This window comes from Gossypium hirsutum, chromosome D11, assembly GCF_007990345.1.
Source record: "Gossypium hirsutum isolate 1008001.06 chromosome D11, Gossypium_hirsutum_v2.1, whole genome shotgun sequence".
Classification (NCBI taxonomy): Eukaryota; Viridiplantae; Streptophyta; class Magnoliopsida; order Malvales; family Malvaceae; genus Gossypium; species Gossypium hirsutum.
Genome location: NC_053447.1, coordinates 61,604,788 through 61,620,102, shown reverse-complemented (window position 1 = coordinate 61,620,102; position 15,315 = coordinate 61,604,788). Strand labels below are relative to the sequence as shown.

Below are 15,315 nucleotides of genomic sequence, written 5' to 3'. Positions count from 1 at the left end.
GGTTGTAGCTTTACTTATTTTCAATTCTATGATAAGATATTTTCTTTTATATAATAATAAATTTATATCATATAAAGATTAAAATATATAATATTATGAAGTAAATATTAAATAAAAAATATATTTTTAAAAAATTAAAAATAATAAGTAGAACTAGATGAATTTAGATTAATTATTTATAAATGTTAAATAAAATTTAATGCTTATATTTAAAAACCAAACTTTTATTTATTATTCGTAACCCCATCCATGTTCCATCCTCTTTCACTCATCCCCATTCAATGTTTCTAATATTGACAAGTCTTGGAGTAGAATTTTTAAGCTTAAAAATTGCAAATATCTCTAAACTTTAAATCTTTAGTACCCCACAAGCTTAGTCACCACATCATACCTCAAATCACTTTTTACTTGTGTTACGAATTGTAGATTTAAACACATGTAGAAAGTGTTCAATAAAGAATAATTAATTAAATGAGACTCGTTTGACTCACTTAAACTGACTCAATTCATGGAACCATAGATAGATACCGTTGAATTTAAAGGAGTTCAATTATAAATAGAACCCTCCCCTTAATTTCTTGTATGTTATTTTCTTGTGGCTTTTCTATTTAATTCAAATCACTGTCTTTACGAGAGGCAGATTTGAAGCAAAAGAACCGTTTAATGTCCGCGATTTGCTAGACTAAAATTATAGTCCCGTAACACTTGCATGCGCAGCCACCCATGACATGACCAGCTCATCGCAATAGCACCCAATTCCGCACCTTGTTCCTTTTCAATGAAAGCAGTATTAACATTGATCTTCACTCTCAATCTAATAGATGCCTACAAATTAACAACTCTTCTACTCAAATTACGTACCGTGAAGTCCCTTCCGCGAGCCTTTATGTGGGAGTGTAAACTTCCCATGTATTAGCTTATTGCTTCTAAGCTCTAACATTCCATATACGTCGTAATAAGACTACCAAAACTCGTAAAAGCCTCACTGTCTAACAATCTCAAAGAATTCTCTAACCAGTAAATACACTTACCATTAGAAACCTTTCAGTCTCTCAACGCTTGTATGGCATTCTATCGGTATGCTCAATACCTCAGATTATAGGACGACCACGTCGGTAAAAAATAATCACGCCCCAGCCTCCACGCGAAGAGCTTAATTTTTTATAAGGTGTTTGGTCCCAGGAATAGCATCTCTAGTCGTTTTAACAGCAGGATTTGAGAGAATAGTCTCCACCTTTTAGATTATTGCACCGAGTACCATCTACAGGGGGTGAGTCTACGTTATTTTTAATTATAGAACATACTTTCACAACATATACGTGAAGTAACGACAAATACATTTCACAACATATATGTGAAGAGGCTTCAAAGAAGCATCTATTCAAGCAAGTCAAACTAAATTGATCAAATTAAGAACAAATTTGCAGACTCAAACCCCAGAACATAAAATATAAACAATTCCCATCAAAAACAAATTTATTTCAATAAAAATAAAATACAACAAAAACAAACATGAAAACTAAAACCCATTGTTCCATCCATCACAAGAGACAGTCACAAGTAAAAACATAAAACAGGTCCAGATTATTATATTCACAAGTCATAGCCCACATAAACAGGATTCAAAGCAGATCAACTCTCAGAAACCAACGGCTCCATTTCAGTCGTCTGCTCACCAAACACCTTAGCGATCTTCTCTGTAGGAACCAAAGGCAAATAGGAGGCAACCTTGTACCCTTTCTCTGCACTGCTAGCCACTGTCTCGTTATACTTATCGCTGCAATAAGCAGCTGTTGGGACAACGACCGAGGCAACTTGAGGGAAGAGCGGGAGCATGTTGAGTTTACGCCAAGCTGAAACCGCACATTGTTCAGCTTTGGGTTCATACTTCGCATAAAGCTCTTTTGCTGTGGGTTCATACTTGGTGTACACTGATTTTGCTAATCCTGAGGCGGTGTTCACCACTCCAGCACGGTGGACTTCGGAAGCCACGCCACGAGCAACCTCGGGAGCCTTTTGGGCTGCCAAGATGGCTTCGGTTGAGACCTGTTTGATGACTGGAGGGACTCGACGATCAAGCTTGGTCACTGATTCACCCACCTGCAATAAAAACAAAGGATCAATCTTTGGGTACTACCTTTTTTTTCTTGGCAATCAAAGATTTGAGCAAAAATAGTTTTCAGTAATTTTAGCTACTAAAACTTCCAAAGTTTTTGAATCATTTTGGATTAAACTCATTTTGAATTTGGATTTGCTTCAACTCTAGTTTGTGTTATTCTGGATGTAGATTTCAAGGCATTTGAATTTGGATTCTCATTAATCCCATTTTCAGGTTCGAATCAAAACTAACAAGCCCACAATTTTGCAACTAAACCATTACCAGTTTTGAATCACAAATATTGAAAGGCATTTTCCATATGACAATTACCCCAACACCAACCCAGAATTTCAATTTCAAAGTTATGTACACAGAATTTACTTATAGCCATTGCCTATGAAATGAAAGAAACCAAATTGAATAAAAACGAAGAGATCATATTACCTTGGAATCAACGAATTTAAGGAATTCAACAGGGACATCATGGTATTTATCATAAACCGGTCCAACCACACTCTTAACCGTTCCCTCAACGGTCTCGACGCTAGGTTTCAACGGCCCCGATCTTTCCTTAGCGTAAAGGTAAAGGTTGGTGAAGCACAAAGCGGCGTGAACGGCGGCTACTTGCACGAACTCCAAGTATTTCAGCCTCTGTTCTTCTTCCTCTTTAGCCTTTCAAATTCAAATAAAAAAACAATACAAAAACAAATCAATTTAAAAAAAAAAAAGGAAAACTCAAAATACATAAAAACCCAACAAAAGAAAAAATAAAAAGAGAGAGAGAAAGCTTTAATGAAAATACCATGTCTTGCTGGAAGTTAGAATCTCCTTGAGCCATGAAAATAAATAACCAGTAGTTGTGATTGTAAAAGATGACAACTTTTTGCTTTGGGGCAGAGATCAAAAGACTGCGTTCTTTTTCGGCGTTGAATTGTGAAAGAAAAGGGTGGAAAAGGGGGTGGTTTTATAGGGCAGAATAAGATGGGCGGTGGAGATTAAGCGGTGAAGGAACGTGTGGGTTAAGGGCCGTTTAGAGTGGTCAAAGCCGAGGCTTGAAAATGAAGGATCCTTCGGGGATAAGCTAACCCAACCGTACATTACCAAGCTAAGGAAAATGTGACGTCAACCAACAAACCTACACCATCGATTTGGATCCTCTGTTTTTCCTTTTTTTTTGTGACATATTTGGGTCCTTTTCAAGAAAAAAGAAAGTGGAGGCTGAGTTCACCAATCAAATTTTCCATTTTTGATTTTTAGAATCCCATGTTCATTTCTTGATTTTATTTTAGAATTTTTACATATTATTTATAAAATTTTAAATTGTTTAAAAAAAGTTAAATTATATAAATCCTTTTACATTTTATAAATTTAGAATTTAATCAATGTGTTTTTATTTTTAAGAATTTATTCTTTATATTTTTAAATTTTTAAAATTTTCTTTTATTATTAATTAAAATATATTTTGCTAGTTATATGATTACTAAATGAGTTTTTTATTTATTTTAAAATATCGTACCAATAAAATTTTTAAAAAATAATAGTATTAAAATTGCTCTTAAATTTTAAAGTTTAAAAAGCAAAAAGATCAAATTCTTAAAAATAAATGTACAATTATTAAATTTTAAATTTGTAAAGTGTACATAAACTTTCAAGATATTTTAATAATTTTTAAATAAATAATAAAAACCAATAACTCTCATTTTACTAATTTTTTTAAATAATGTTTTTAAATTATTTTCACAATTTTTAATATAAAAATATTTTTATAATTTTTACATTTTCACAATTTTTTCTTTCCAAGTTTAGTAGAAATGGATTTGGGCTTTTAGTTTATGGGATTAAAATTTTAGTTTGATAAATTGCGTATTTTAAATAATTTTTTTCTTTAAATTCGTCTTAGTCAATTTTAACTCTCGAATAATGAAAAATTAAAAGGGAAATATTTTGAGATACCAAAATGATGCGAAAATAATTTGAAAAGATAAATAACCTTAAATCAAACAAAAAAACCACAAGAAAGATAAAGGAATTCAAAAGGGAAATTCTCTTACTTTGAATGGACTACAGAGGATGAAGTGATTACAAACCATTGTCACTCTAATTTTACTGGTGTTTTACTGGACCACTAAAACTTCAAGTAGATAAGTTTTTCTATAGATTCCACGAATCGGGTCAGTTTAAATGAGTTAAATAAGCCTCATTAATCAGTTGATCTCTATAGAATATTCTATGTGAATTCATCACGAACTTTGATCTGCAATTCGTGATCCTAAAACTTATATTTTTAGAGTATAATCTTAAACTTATTTAAAGTATAAACAAAGAAATGTTCAATTTTTGAACTACAAATCATGCTTATATTGTGTTGAATGAATTTTAATTTAATATAATTATATTTGAATTTAAATTTAAATTGCGTTTTTCAAAAATAAATTATTTTTCAAATCAATGTCCAAAAAAGATAATTAAGTAAAAATAGTCCAACAGTACCCCAAAATCTTCAGAAGGGCTGATCTGTTAAAACTGATACAACAGTGTATAAGACTGTTGAATTCTGAGCTGAAAGGACATACAAAACTTTTATCCCATTGGACCACTTTCAACACTGACCCAAAGTGTGGGGTTGATTCTTTATTTTTGTTAAATTATTAATTATAAATTTGAAAATTAATCCTACTTTAAGTTTTAGAAAGTTAGATTTTTAGATGAAATTGTTATTACAATTAAAAATTTTCTATTAAATTTATTGATGTGACATTTTGAAATTAAAAAAGTGGTTTGATAATCAAGTAACAATAAGAATAACGTTGAAAATGTTTATATGAATTAAAAAAAAAACGTTCCTTCGAACTTGTCATGATAAAATATTTTTTCTTGTTGAAATATTATTTTTAAGAAAAATTGATGTTAGCATTTTGATTGAAATAATTAATAATCTTAAATATTTTGACTAACTAATAACATTATAAAAAGTATAAAGATCAAATTATTGACATTATAAAAGTATAAAGATCAAATTATGTCAAAAAATAAAGTATATAGATTAAATCTCAAGTTTTAGCGTAGTATAAGGCTAAAACTGAAGTTTGATCATTGTCTTATAATGTAAAAAAAAAAATAGAGCAACAAGGCAAACCTAAAAGAAATAGGAAGTTACGTATCTATCTCCAGACCTTTGAGGCATTCAAATTATATATAATCACGTAATATTTTACTCAAAAAATTAATGATATTAACTATTTGGACTAATTAGTATTTAGTAACATTATAAATTACATGGACCAAATTACATTACAAGTTAAAGTGTAGCACTTAAATCTCAAATTTAGGCATAATAAAGGGATGAAAATTGAAATTTAATCATTTTTCTAAAACTACAAAAAAGGGGATAAGATCGACACAAATCTAAAAAAAATAGGAAACCATGTCTCAGTCTCTAAGACTCTTAGAGTATTTAAATTATATATAAACACGTAACGTTTTAACTAAAAAGTTAACGAGATTAACTATTTGAACTAATTAATAACATAATAAAAATATAAGGACAAAATTATGTTAAAATTTAAAGTATAGATATCAATACTCAAATTTAGACATATTAGAGGGACCAAAATTAAAATTTAACCATTTTAGTAAAATAAAAAAAAAAGAAAGGAAATATGGTTTGGGTGTGTCACGCGTGTAAGTAGAAGGAAGGTCTTTTGATATTCCTTTCATATATAGTTATATAGATTTTAATCCAAAAATTAATGACATTAATTATTTGGATTAATTAGTAATATTATAAAAATATAGTAATCGAATTACACCAAAATTAAAATGTAGTGGTTAAATCTCAAATTTAGGTATAATAGAATACCAAAATTAAAATTTAACATTTTTCTATAACTGCAAAAAAAAAAAAGAAGAAGGTAGGATTGATGCAAATCTAAAAGAAATAAGAAATCACGTGTCAATTTTTAAGACTCTTGAGGTATTCAAATTAATATAATATTATAATATTTTAACCAAAAAGTTAACGATAGTAACCATTCAGACTAATTAATAACATTATAAGTATATAGAGACCAATTTATGTTAAAATTTAAAGTATAAAATTTAAACATATTAGAGGACCAAAACTGAAATTTAATCATTTTGGTAAAAAGCAAAAGAAAGGAAATGAAGGAAGCATGAGTTGCCACGTGTAAGTAGGCGGATGGTCTATAGTTATATAGATTCCGATGTTCAGCCTATATAGTATTTGTCACTTAATTATATTTTTAGAAAAATAAAGTAATACTAGAAATCTTATAATACGTGTATATGTGTGAAAATCATAAATTTAAAATATAAATATATGTTAAAAATAAAATACGATAAATAATGAATTTCATGGTTTGAAACTAATTAATAATAGTACATAAAATATGTACATTATTAAAATGAAAAAAATTAGATTAAATGGTTTATCATGGTGATGTCATTAATCTTAAGTCGATGTTAGCTTAACTTGTGATTTCAACTTAATCAAATACATTATAAATATAGAAATCCTATCACACACGTATGTGTGTGGAAATCACAAATGTATACATCACTGATGGAGGTAATAAAGTGTGCATAATAAAATTAAAATATAAAATTATCAATATAAAATTTTAGTTATTTGGTAAATTAAAGGTTTTACTAATGCAATTAGCGTAGGTTCAAATCTCACTATATTCATATTTTTATTAATTTTTTTAAAAGTGTAAAGATTAAAATACCCTCGAATAATGTTACTTATTCTCATTACAAAATGGTATTCCCGTAATTTCCTAACTAAGTCGATGCTCGATTGACTCATGACACCAATTCAATCAGAAGCTTAAATGATAGTAGTATATATATATAATTGATAGAGGTAATAAAGTGTGCATAATAAAATTAAAATGTATATAAATATTAAAATAAAGCTTTAGTTTAGTAGTAAATTAAATGTTTTATTAATGCAATTGGTGCAAAATCCCACTATATGCATATTTTTATTGATTTTTTAAAGTGAAAATATTAAAATGTCTTCGAATAATATTACTAATTTTAATTACAAAAGGGCATTCTCGTAAATTTTTAATTGAATTGGTGCCCAATTGAGTCATGACACAAACTCGATCAAAAGTTTAAATAATAATATAGATATTGTACATTACATGTGAGAAATAAACGAAAAAAATAAAAATGCAACAATCCATTAATAATTGAATTGATGAATGGTTGGTTTTTTTTTAATGTGATTATGAACATAATTTGAGTGAAAGTAACCTAACGTGACATGTATCGGTAAGGAAAAGTGTTGCAAATTATATTTGAAATGTTTATTAAACCATAAGCTATCACATAGTGATTGCGCACTTCATCTCTTCACGAAGCACATTTTACGACTGCATGTTTATCTCTTCAAGAAGCACCCACCGAGGATGAATACATTGATTTCAACTTGGATTATGGATAGAAGTTATAAGTGAAGATTATCAAATTTTCTAGGTCTTTTTCCATCTCGATGATGTTTAAAGAAATACATATTTAGGTCCATTAAAAAAAATAAAGGTATACTTTATAATAAAAAAATTATTTTAGCTCTTCATTAAAATTTTCATTTATTTTAGCCCTCGAAGATGTATTTTTTGTCAAATCACCCCAAAATGGATGAAAAGTTGTTTGTTAACTTTGCTAACGTGGTATACATGTGGATTGCTACATGGATGACAAGACATCATTTAATCATTTTTTAAATTTGAAATATATATAATTTTTTGATAATTTTAATGATTTTTAAATTTTAAAAATAATTATATATATTTTTTGAATTTATACAATTTAAAAAAATTAATTAAATGTTGATGTGTCACGTGGCAATCCACATGTATGCCACATCAACAAAGTTAAAAAATTATTAATTTTTTCATAATCACAAAAAAAATTTAAAGATTAAAATAAACGAAAAATTAAATAAAAAACTAAAATAATTTTTTATAAAAGTTTGAGGATTAAATAAGTAATTAGGCTGAAAAATGCAAGCAATGGGAAGGGTATATACCCCACCAATTATTAAAATAATTCAATCAAAATTAATGTTATCTCTGGCACAGTCAACTACCATATATAAATATATCACCCTATCATTTTATTGAGCCTTTTGGGAAGCTCAAATAATTAAAAAAATGTTTTTTTTTCTTGTAATTCATATTTTTTACGCCATATGCAATAAAGAAAGTAATAGGTGGTGTGTTCTTTGTTTTGAACTTCACATTTTCTCCCTTGTGACCTTCATATACTTTAAACTGTTATCACACTATCAATTTTTGGGGTAAGGGCTATTATTTTAGTCAATTTTTCATACATAATGGATTTAGTTTATCAACTTTTAATAGTTCTTAATCAAATGAACTTATTTTAATTTATCTAAATTAAAATAATATTAAGTTTGTTAAGTTAATCGATTCAATTATAATTATCAATAATCGATAATCAATCAAGTTAACTATTCTACCTAAGCCTTTAAACAAGCTTAACTAGAATCGATTTTTTTTAATATAATGACTAAAAAATACCCATAGTTCATTCTCAACCCTTAAATAGGAAAATAATACGCTTCAGCGCACTTAAATCCACGTCCTACTGCACTGACAATAATACTAATATCAATCGAACTAATACTCAATCGGCAATTATAATCAAATTTTACGCACTGGGAATCAAAAGAAAACAATATAAAAGCAAGAAATGAGAGAGTGACCCTTTGAGCATAACTTGTGTGGGTTGGTCCAAAGGGACCACTGAAATGGCATTTGATTTGATTTGATTCATTGCCTAAATGTTAGGCTGCTACTATGATGGAGCCATCCTTCATTAACAAACCCATCCTTACAAACATACAAATGCCATGCAAACAACGGCATTCACAATTGTATTTTAAGAAAAACAACAACAACCTCTCTCTCTATATATAAATTTTTATATTTGAAAAATTGAATTCATTTATTCATTCAATCATCTACTTCATGTGAAGGAAATTAATTTCAATGTACCAAATCCCATGCAATTGAGTTTATGAATGGGAATAACCAATTGAAATAATCAAAAGATGATCGTAAAATAAAACCATTGAAACTAAAATGAGACTAGTTATGATATTCACTTCGACCCGACTGACCCGGTTCCCATACAGACTCATAACTCGGTCAACGAAGCATAGTTCGTTGGTATGTAGCTCACCTGCATGAGTTCGCATCACTATGCAGGTGAACCATTATCCAAGAAACACGTGTTGATCCTATTGTAAGATACATGTTGAACTCTATAGGGGCTTACCTAATCTTAATCTTAGTAGATCAAATCATTAAATCGCCCCATATAAATAAGAAATTGACTTCCACACTCAACAAGATTATACTCCAAAACCCAAATTTATGGATTTTTCCATGAATATTTATCTTCATTTCAAAAGAGATTCCCAAAAAAACAACCATTTTCACCTTTATTTTTCTTGCCCGTGTCCTCTAAAAACTTTCATGGTACAATAATTTATTTTTCCCTTTCTTTTACCTATTGATCGACAACTCAAAAGCATCCACCCTCCCTCACTAACTAGCCAAAATTATAATAAATAGATTCTCTCCCCAAATTTAAAAAAAAAACCACTAATAACAAACCTTAAACCTTAATCATCCAAGAACAGAGCAACAAAATATACTCTGTTTTTGTTTTTATATAATTTATACTGTTACACATTACAGAATTTTAAACCCCATAAATCAGAATATAATACATGCTCAACTAAAATCTCAAGTCTTAATTAACCATTGAATAAAATTTTAAAATTACCCATAACACCAAAAGTAAAGGGAAAAAAGAAGAAGAAGAAAAAGAGATTTTGTGAGCAAGAAAAAAAAAGTATTAAGTAAATAGTAACAATAATCGTTTGCAGAGATATGCAAAATCAAAGTAAATTACCAGATTCACTACCAACCAATATCCTTTTTTTTTTTCATGTATAACAAACCATGTTTAAAAAGAAAAGAGTTCAGCCCCTGCACCTGGTAATACGGCTGCACCCACGGTTGTAAGGGTTAGCCTGAGCACCAGGCTTGCAATTATAATAGGAAGCGCCACGCCGGGAACAAGGAACGGTGTTCCTCTGAAGCGCGCCGTAGCTGATGTACCTGGTGGTGGCTAAAATGCGCCGGCTGCTCTCCGAATCCAGCTCGAACTCTTCCCCGGCTAAGCATTCGGCTATGGAGCCCTTGCATGGCGATCTGGTCGGTATCCTCCCCAGGATCGGGTGTTGCAGGTGGTGGTCCCCACTCGCATCAACAGTCATTACCGCCGCCGCAGCTGCTGCCATGAGCGTCGCGCAGATCACAACGAGCTTATAGTTGAGTACCGCCATTGCAAATTCAAAATCTTTATTTCTGGGTTTCGATGTTTTGGCTTTTGATTTTCTTTTCTTTTTCTGCTGTTCCTTTTTTTTTTTTTTTTTTGCTTTCGTCTTTGCTGCCTCAGTTTGGTGGCTTTTATATTAAATTCCCTATTTTTTTTATTTTAAAATGGAATAGGAAAAAAGACAAAAGTGCTAAGTTGGCACTTATAACTGACATGTCCACCACTATAAAATAACGGGAAACAATGTATGAAATAATGACGTCCCATTATTTAAATTATTTTTTAAATAATTTAATATAACACCAATAATATCATATTGAATTTTGAAAAATTTTAATTCTAAATAAAAATATTAAAATTCAGTATAAAATTATTTATCAAAAAAATATAATTTTACTGTTTCATACCATCTTCTCTTATAAAAAAAAAAGAGAACCAGTTATACCATTTTACAAATATTCCTGCTAGAATCAATGTTATAGGTGATTGAGTTTATTAAATTAATTTTTTTTCAGTTTAATAATAAATAAGTTAGAAACAGTATAAATTATTAAATTAAACTAATCCATTTTTATTTGTTTAAACAGTTTATTTTATTTTCAATTATGTATTACAAGTTTTTTATTCAACTATACTTAATATAGAAATAAAAAAATAAAAATCAATTTATATTATAGTTTATATTCGGTTTATTCAACTCGATTTGGATTCTTTTTAAATGTATTCAATTTTATTATTAATTAAAATTAAAAAAATGCAATTATTTAAATTAAATTTATATTATATGCTAATTATATTTATAAAAATTAAAATTGATGAATTCAACTAATCTTAATTAGAGGTGTTCATGGCCGGATCAAGCCTGGTTCGGGTTAGACTTATGGATGATATGTTTGTCCAGGCCTAACTTAACCCAACCCGAAATATGGGCCTAATATTTTGATCAAGCTCGTCTATATTTATAAATAGTTAACCCGAATCTGTTTTAAACCCATCCATATTATTTTTAAAAAAATATATATTATTTTTAATTTAATATTTAATAACTTGTTTATTTATTAAACTTTTACATATAATCATCTTTAATATTTTTTTAATGTTTACATTTGTTGAGCCATGTTTTTCTCATATCCCTTGAAAGGAATGTTGGGGGTATTTATACATGCTCCTATCGTTACTATTACAACTCATAACTGGGCTCACCATTTTGTCTCGGCCTTGGGGCCCCTGGTGCTGACGTTCCCTACCTCTGGTGCTGACATTCTCTGCACACCCCCTTGCTTGTTGGATGCGTGTCTACGTAGCACGCGATCCTTTCTGATCCTAAGGCTGACATCCTTAGTGAGCTCCGTACCCGTTGGTCACGAGTATGGATTACTTATAGGGCTCGCAATCCTTCCTGCGAATATAGTTCGTGACCCCATCCTGTGAGGTGTGCCCGCGAACTCTTCTTGCGAGTTGTCTTGGCGAATACGCCTCTTCTGAGTTGGGTTCATCTAGGTCAAGTGTCATATATATTGGTTGGCGGATACAAATATATAACAACATTAAAGTAGTATACAATATATATAATTTTTGTGTTATAAATTACATAATATATACAAATAACATAATATAAAATATTACTAACTTAAAAATGGGTTGAGCCGAGCTTTGGCCTTGAAGGCTCAAACACAAGCCCGACTCATATTTTAAACGGGTTTAATTTTTTGCCCAAGCCCATTTTTCGAACTTAATATTTTTGTCTAAACCCTCTCAAATTTTGGACGACTAACCTGGCTCATGAATTGGTCTAGAATCCTAATAAATTAAATTAAATTATTTTTTATATTAAATACAGTTCTGATTGGATTTTTAAAATTTAAAATATTTTACAATAGTTACATTTTTATTCTAAAATCAATACATAACAAAAATCAATTATCTAAGCCTAGTTTCATATAAATCACATCGATTATGAAAGGCTTAATATAACATTTGGTATTTGAACTTGACACTTTTTCTTAATTTATACTTAAATTTTATTTTGGTCTAATTTTATATCCAAATTTGACATTTTTTTCTTAATGTGACAGATGATATGATATTTTTTGTATTTTATATGTTCAATTACTTTTAATTTTATTTATTTACTTAATTATTTTATTAATTAAAAATAATGAATTTCTTTTAATTTGGGGTTTTTAAAAAAATTCTTATTTAATATTAATTAGTTAAGTATAGCTCAATACCTTTTTCTTTAACATGAATTTCCTCTAATATGACAATATTTTTGTAGCATAACAAAAAAAATTTACGCCGTTAGTATTTTGCGTAATTTGTATTACATTTAATAAATTTAGATACCAAATTAAAAAAAATCAAATTCTAATATCAAATATTATATTAAGCTATTATGAAAGTTTTAAGTAATGGCAATTTCAATATTAAACAGAAAGCAGTGGGAAAAGCAAGAAATTGAAGAATTAGAAAAGAAAACCGGAAAAAGGAAGTAATAATAATAGTAGTAAAAAAGATAGAAAAAGGGGAAGTGGAGGTTAGGTTAGGGTAGCATCTTATTCTTATTTCTAAACTTTATCTATTCCTTCACCTCCTTGTCCTTTTCCTTCATCCACTCAACCCTTTGCTCAAATAGACTTCTTCTAAGTCAATTCCAAATAGAGTAAAATAATTTAAAAATGGCATGTTTGAGGGGATGGAGGGTATGGAGGAGACGACACTTAATTTTATCTGACTTAATTATTGAAATATTATTATAAAATGATGTGTTTTAAAAAAATAATATTTTTAAAGAGTGGAGGGTGTGAGAAATGCGACACTAGTAACCGGGTTTTAAAAAACCCGGTTGAATAATGTATATACGATTGAATTTATGGAGACTTGTAATGCCAGATGGGGTTGAGGATAGGGGATAGGTGACACCACTGGTGGAAGGCAGGCGATAGGCAGCACTAGTTATGGAGGACTGGCGACAGGCGGCACCAGTTCTACCTCCAACAAGACCACTCAGTCACAAGGGTTTCAGCTGTTATATATATATATATATATGAGAAGTAAGAAGCATGTATTGTTTTATAAGTTATTGATGAATATTAATTTTTTTGTTATTTATTTATTTATTTATTTTACAAATGGTTGTATTGATTTTATTGAGTTTTTGGTTTTGTAAAAATGGTGTGTTTGAAAGCAAGACAAGTATGTTTCTGTTTTTTTTTTTAATATTTGTTTTTTACTTTAGGTGAAAATAATAGCAAGTGTGAGTTTTTTTTAGTTTGTTTTTGTAGAGAAAGTGTTTTGAAGGAACGGAGCAGGTATATTTGTGTTTTTTTTAACATTATTTTTTTTGTCTTTTATGTAGTTAGTAGATAGTTCCATTGTTGAAATTTTGGAGAGTTTTATTTTGTTATTTACTTAACTAGTATAAAGACGATTATTATGTCCAAGAATGTGATGTTTTCTAATTTTTATTTGTAATTATTCTGTATTTATTTATTGTTATTGTTATCTAAAAAATAAGATAAAAATTAATAACTCAAATGGTATGCCCAATAGATTATTTATCAAAATGGTACGTTTTGTACAAATGAATTACCGAAATGGGTCGTTTGCTACAAAAGAAATACCGAAATGGGTTATTTGCTTCAAATTTTTACGGTGACCCATTTTGGTATTTAATATTTCTTTTGGATTATTGTGGTAAAAAACTCAAATATGTCATAAATTAATTGTCTTCACCTCAAATAGAGAAATTATAAAAATACTTTTACATCTTCCGTTAAATTAATTGAATACTAATTAATTGAACTGAATTGGTTTTAAAAATTTTTACAGTTCACAAATGTTGAATATCTGTTACGTATAAAAAAAATTACAGTTCACAAATGTTAAATAATGAGATAGTTTTGAAAAAATAAACGATTGACTTACATTAATATATCTCAAATTATGTTGTTATTGATTTGTTTATATGAGTAAAAATATTAGTAATTCTTCAAAAAATAACAAAACGGTATAAAATTCATTTTCGTTATTTGTTCAGGCGATGATTAAATTTTGTATTTGACACTGCAAATATTCAAATGACTCATTCAATTACAGAAACGAATCACATGTCAAATACGATTAATGTGGTGGTAATTAAAATTGTTATTTGTTATTCACGGGTCATTATATAAAGTTCAACGTCATTTTTTATTTAATTTGGATATATTAACTATTGCGGTAATTTAATATGTTCAGGGTCCACACCGCGAACTGAGGGGTCACGTCAACGGTGTGGGCTATCTGTTGGGTCCCCGTCTTATACCATACTTGGAGGCATTCGAATTCAGATAAACTGTAATGATCCACATTTTTTATTTGAAGTACGACTTGATTTCGGCTTTGGTCGAGCGGTGGCATCCGAAGACCCACACATTTCATTTGTTGTGTGTGGAGTGCACTATCACTGTTGAAGATGTTGCACTGCAATTCAAGCTCTCAGTCAACAGTATTGCGGTCACGAGTGTCAATACATTGTCTGATCTGACGACCCTTTGCTATGACTTACTAGGACGCTTGCTCGATGATGGTGGTGATAAATTAACGACTTTGAAATTTTCATGGTTGAAGGCGAATTTCGAGTATTTACCGAGTACTATCACTGAGCGAAAGGTGATGTGCGCCACTCGAGCGAATATAATGCATATGATAGGGGGTGTACTCATGCTAGATGCAAACAACAAGGTTCACTTGATTTACTTGCCCCTGTTGTTTGATTTATACGTTGCTCGCTCGTACAATTGGGGCTCAACAATACTAGCTACATTGTATCG

The 15,315-nt window shown here is 29.4% G+C and overlaps 2 protein-coding genes across 2 annotated transcripts; both read right to left on the bottom strand.

The window, feature by feature from the left end:
* Positions 1–1,458: 1,458 nt before the first annotated feature.
* On the bottom strand, positions 1,459–3,263 carry LOC107927287 (REF/SRPP-like protein At3g05500). Its single transcript, XM_041104671.1, has 3 exons — positions 2,901–3,263; positions 2,543–2,770; positions 1,459–2,100 (listed from the first exon to the last, which is right to left on the bottom strand). The coding sequence occupies exons 1-3, from the start codon at positions 2,934–2,936 to the stop codon at positions 1,633–1,635; spliced, it is 732 nt and encodes a 243-aa protein (XP_040960605.1). The 5' UTR covers positions 2,937–3,263; the 3' UTR covers positions 1,459–1,632.
* A 6,732-nt stretch (positions 3,264–9,995) lies between these two features.
* On the bottom strand, positions 9,996–10,641 carry LOC121223367 (protein RALF-like 33). The gene has a single exon (XM_041104670.1). The coding sequence runs from the start codon at positions 10,506–10,508 to the stop codon at positions 10,143–10,145; it is 366 nt and encodes a 121-aa protein (XP_040960604.1). The 5' UTR covers positions 10,509–10,641; the 3' UTR covers positions 9,996–10,142.
* Positions 10,642–15,315: the final 4,674 nt, after the last annotated feature.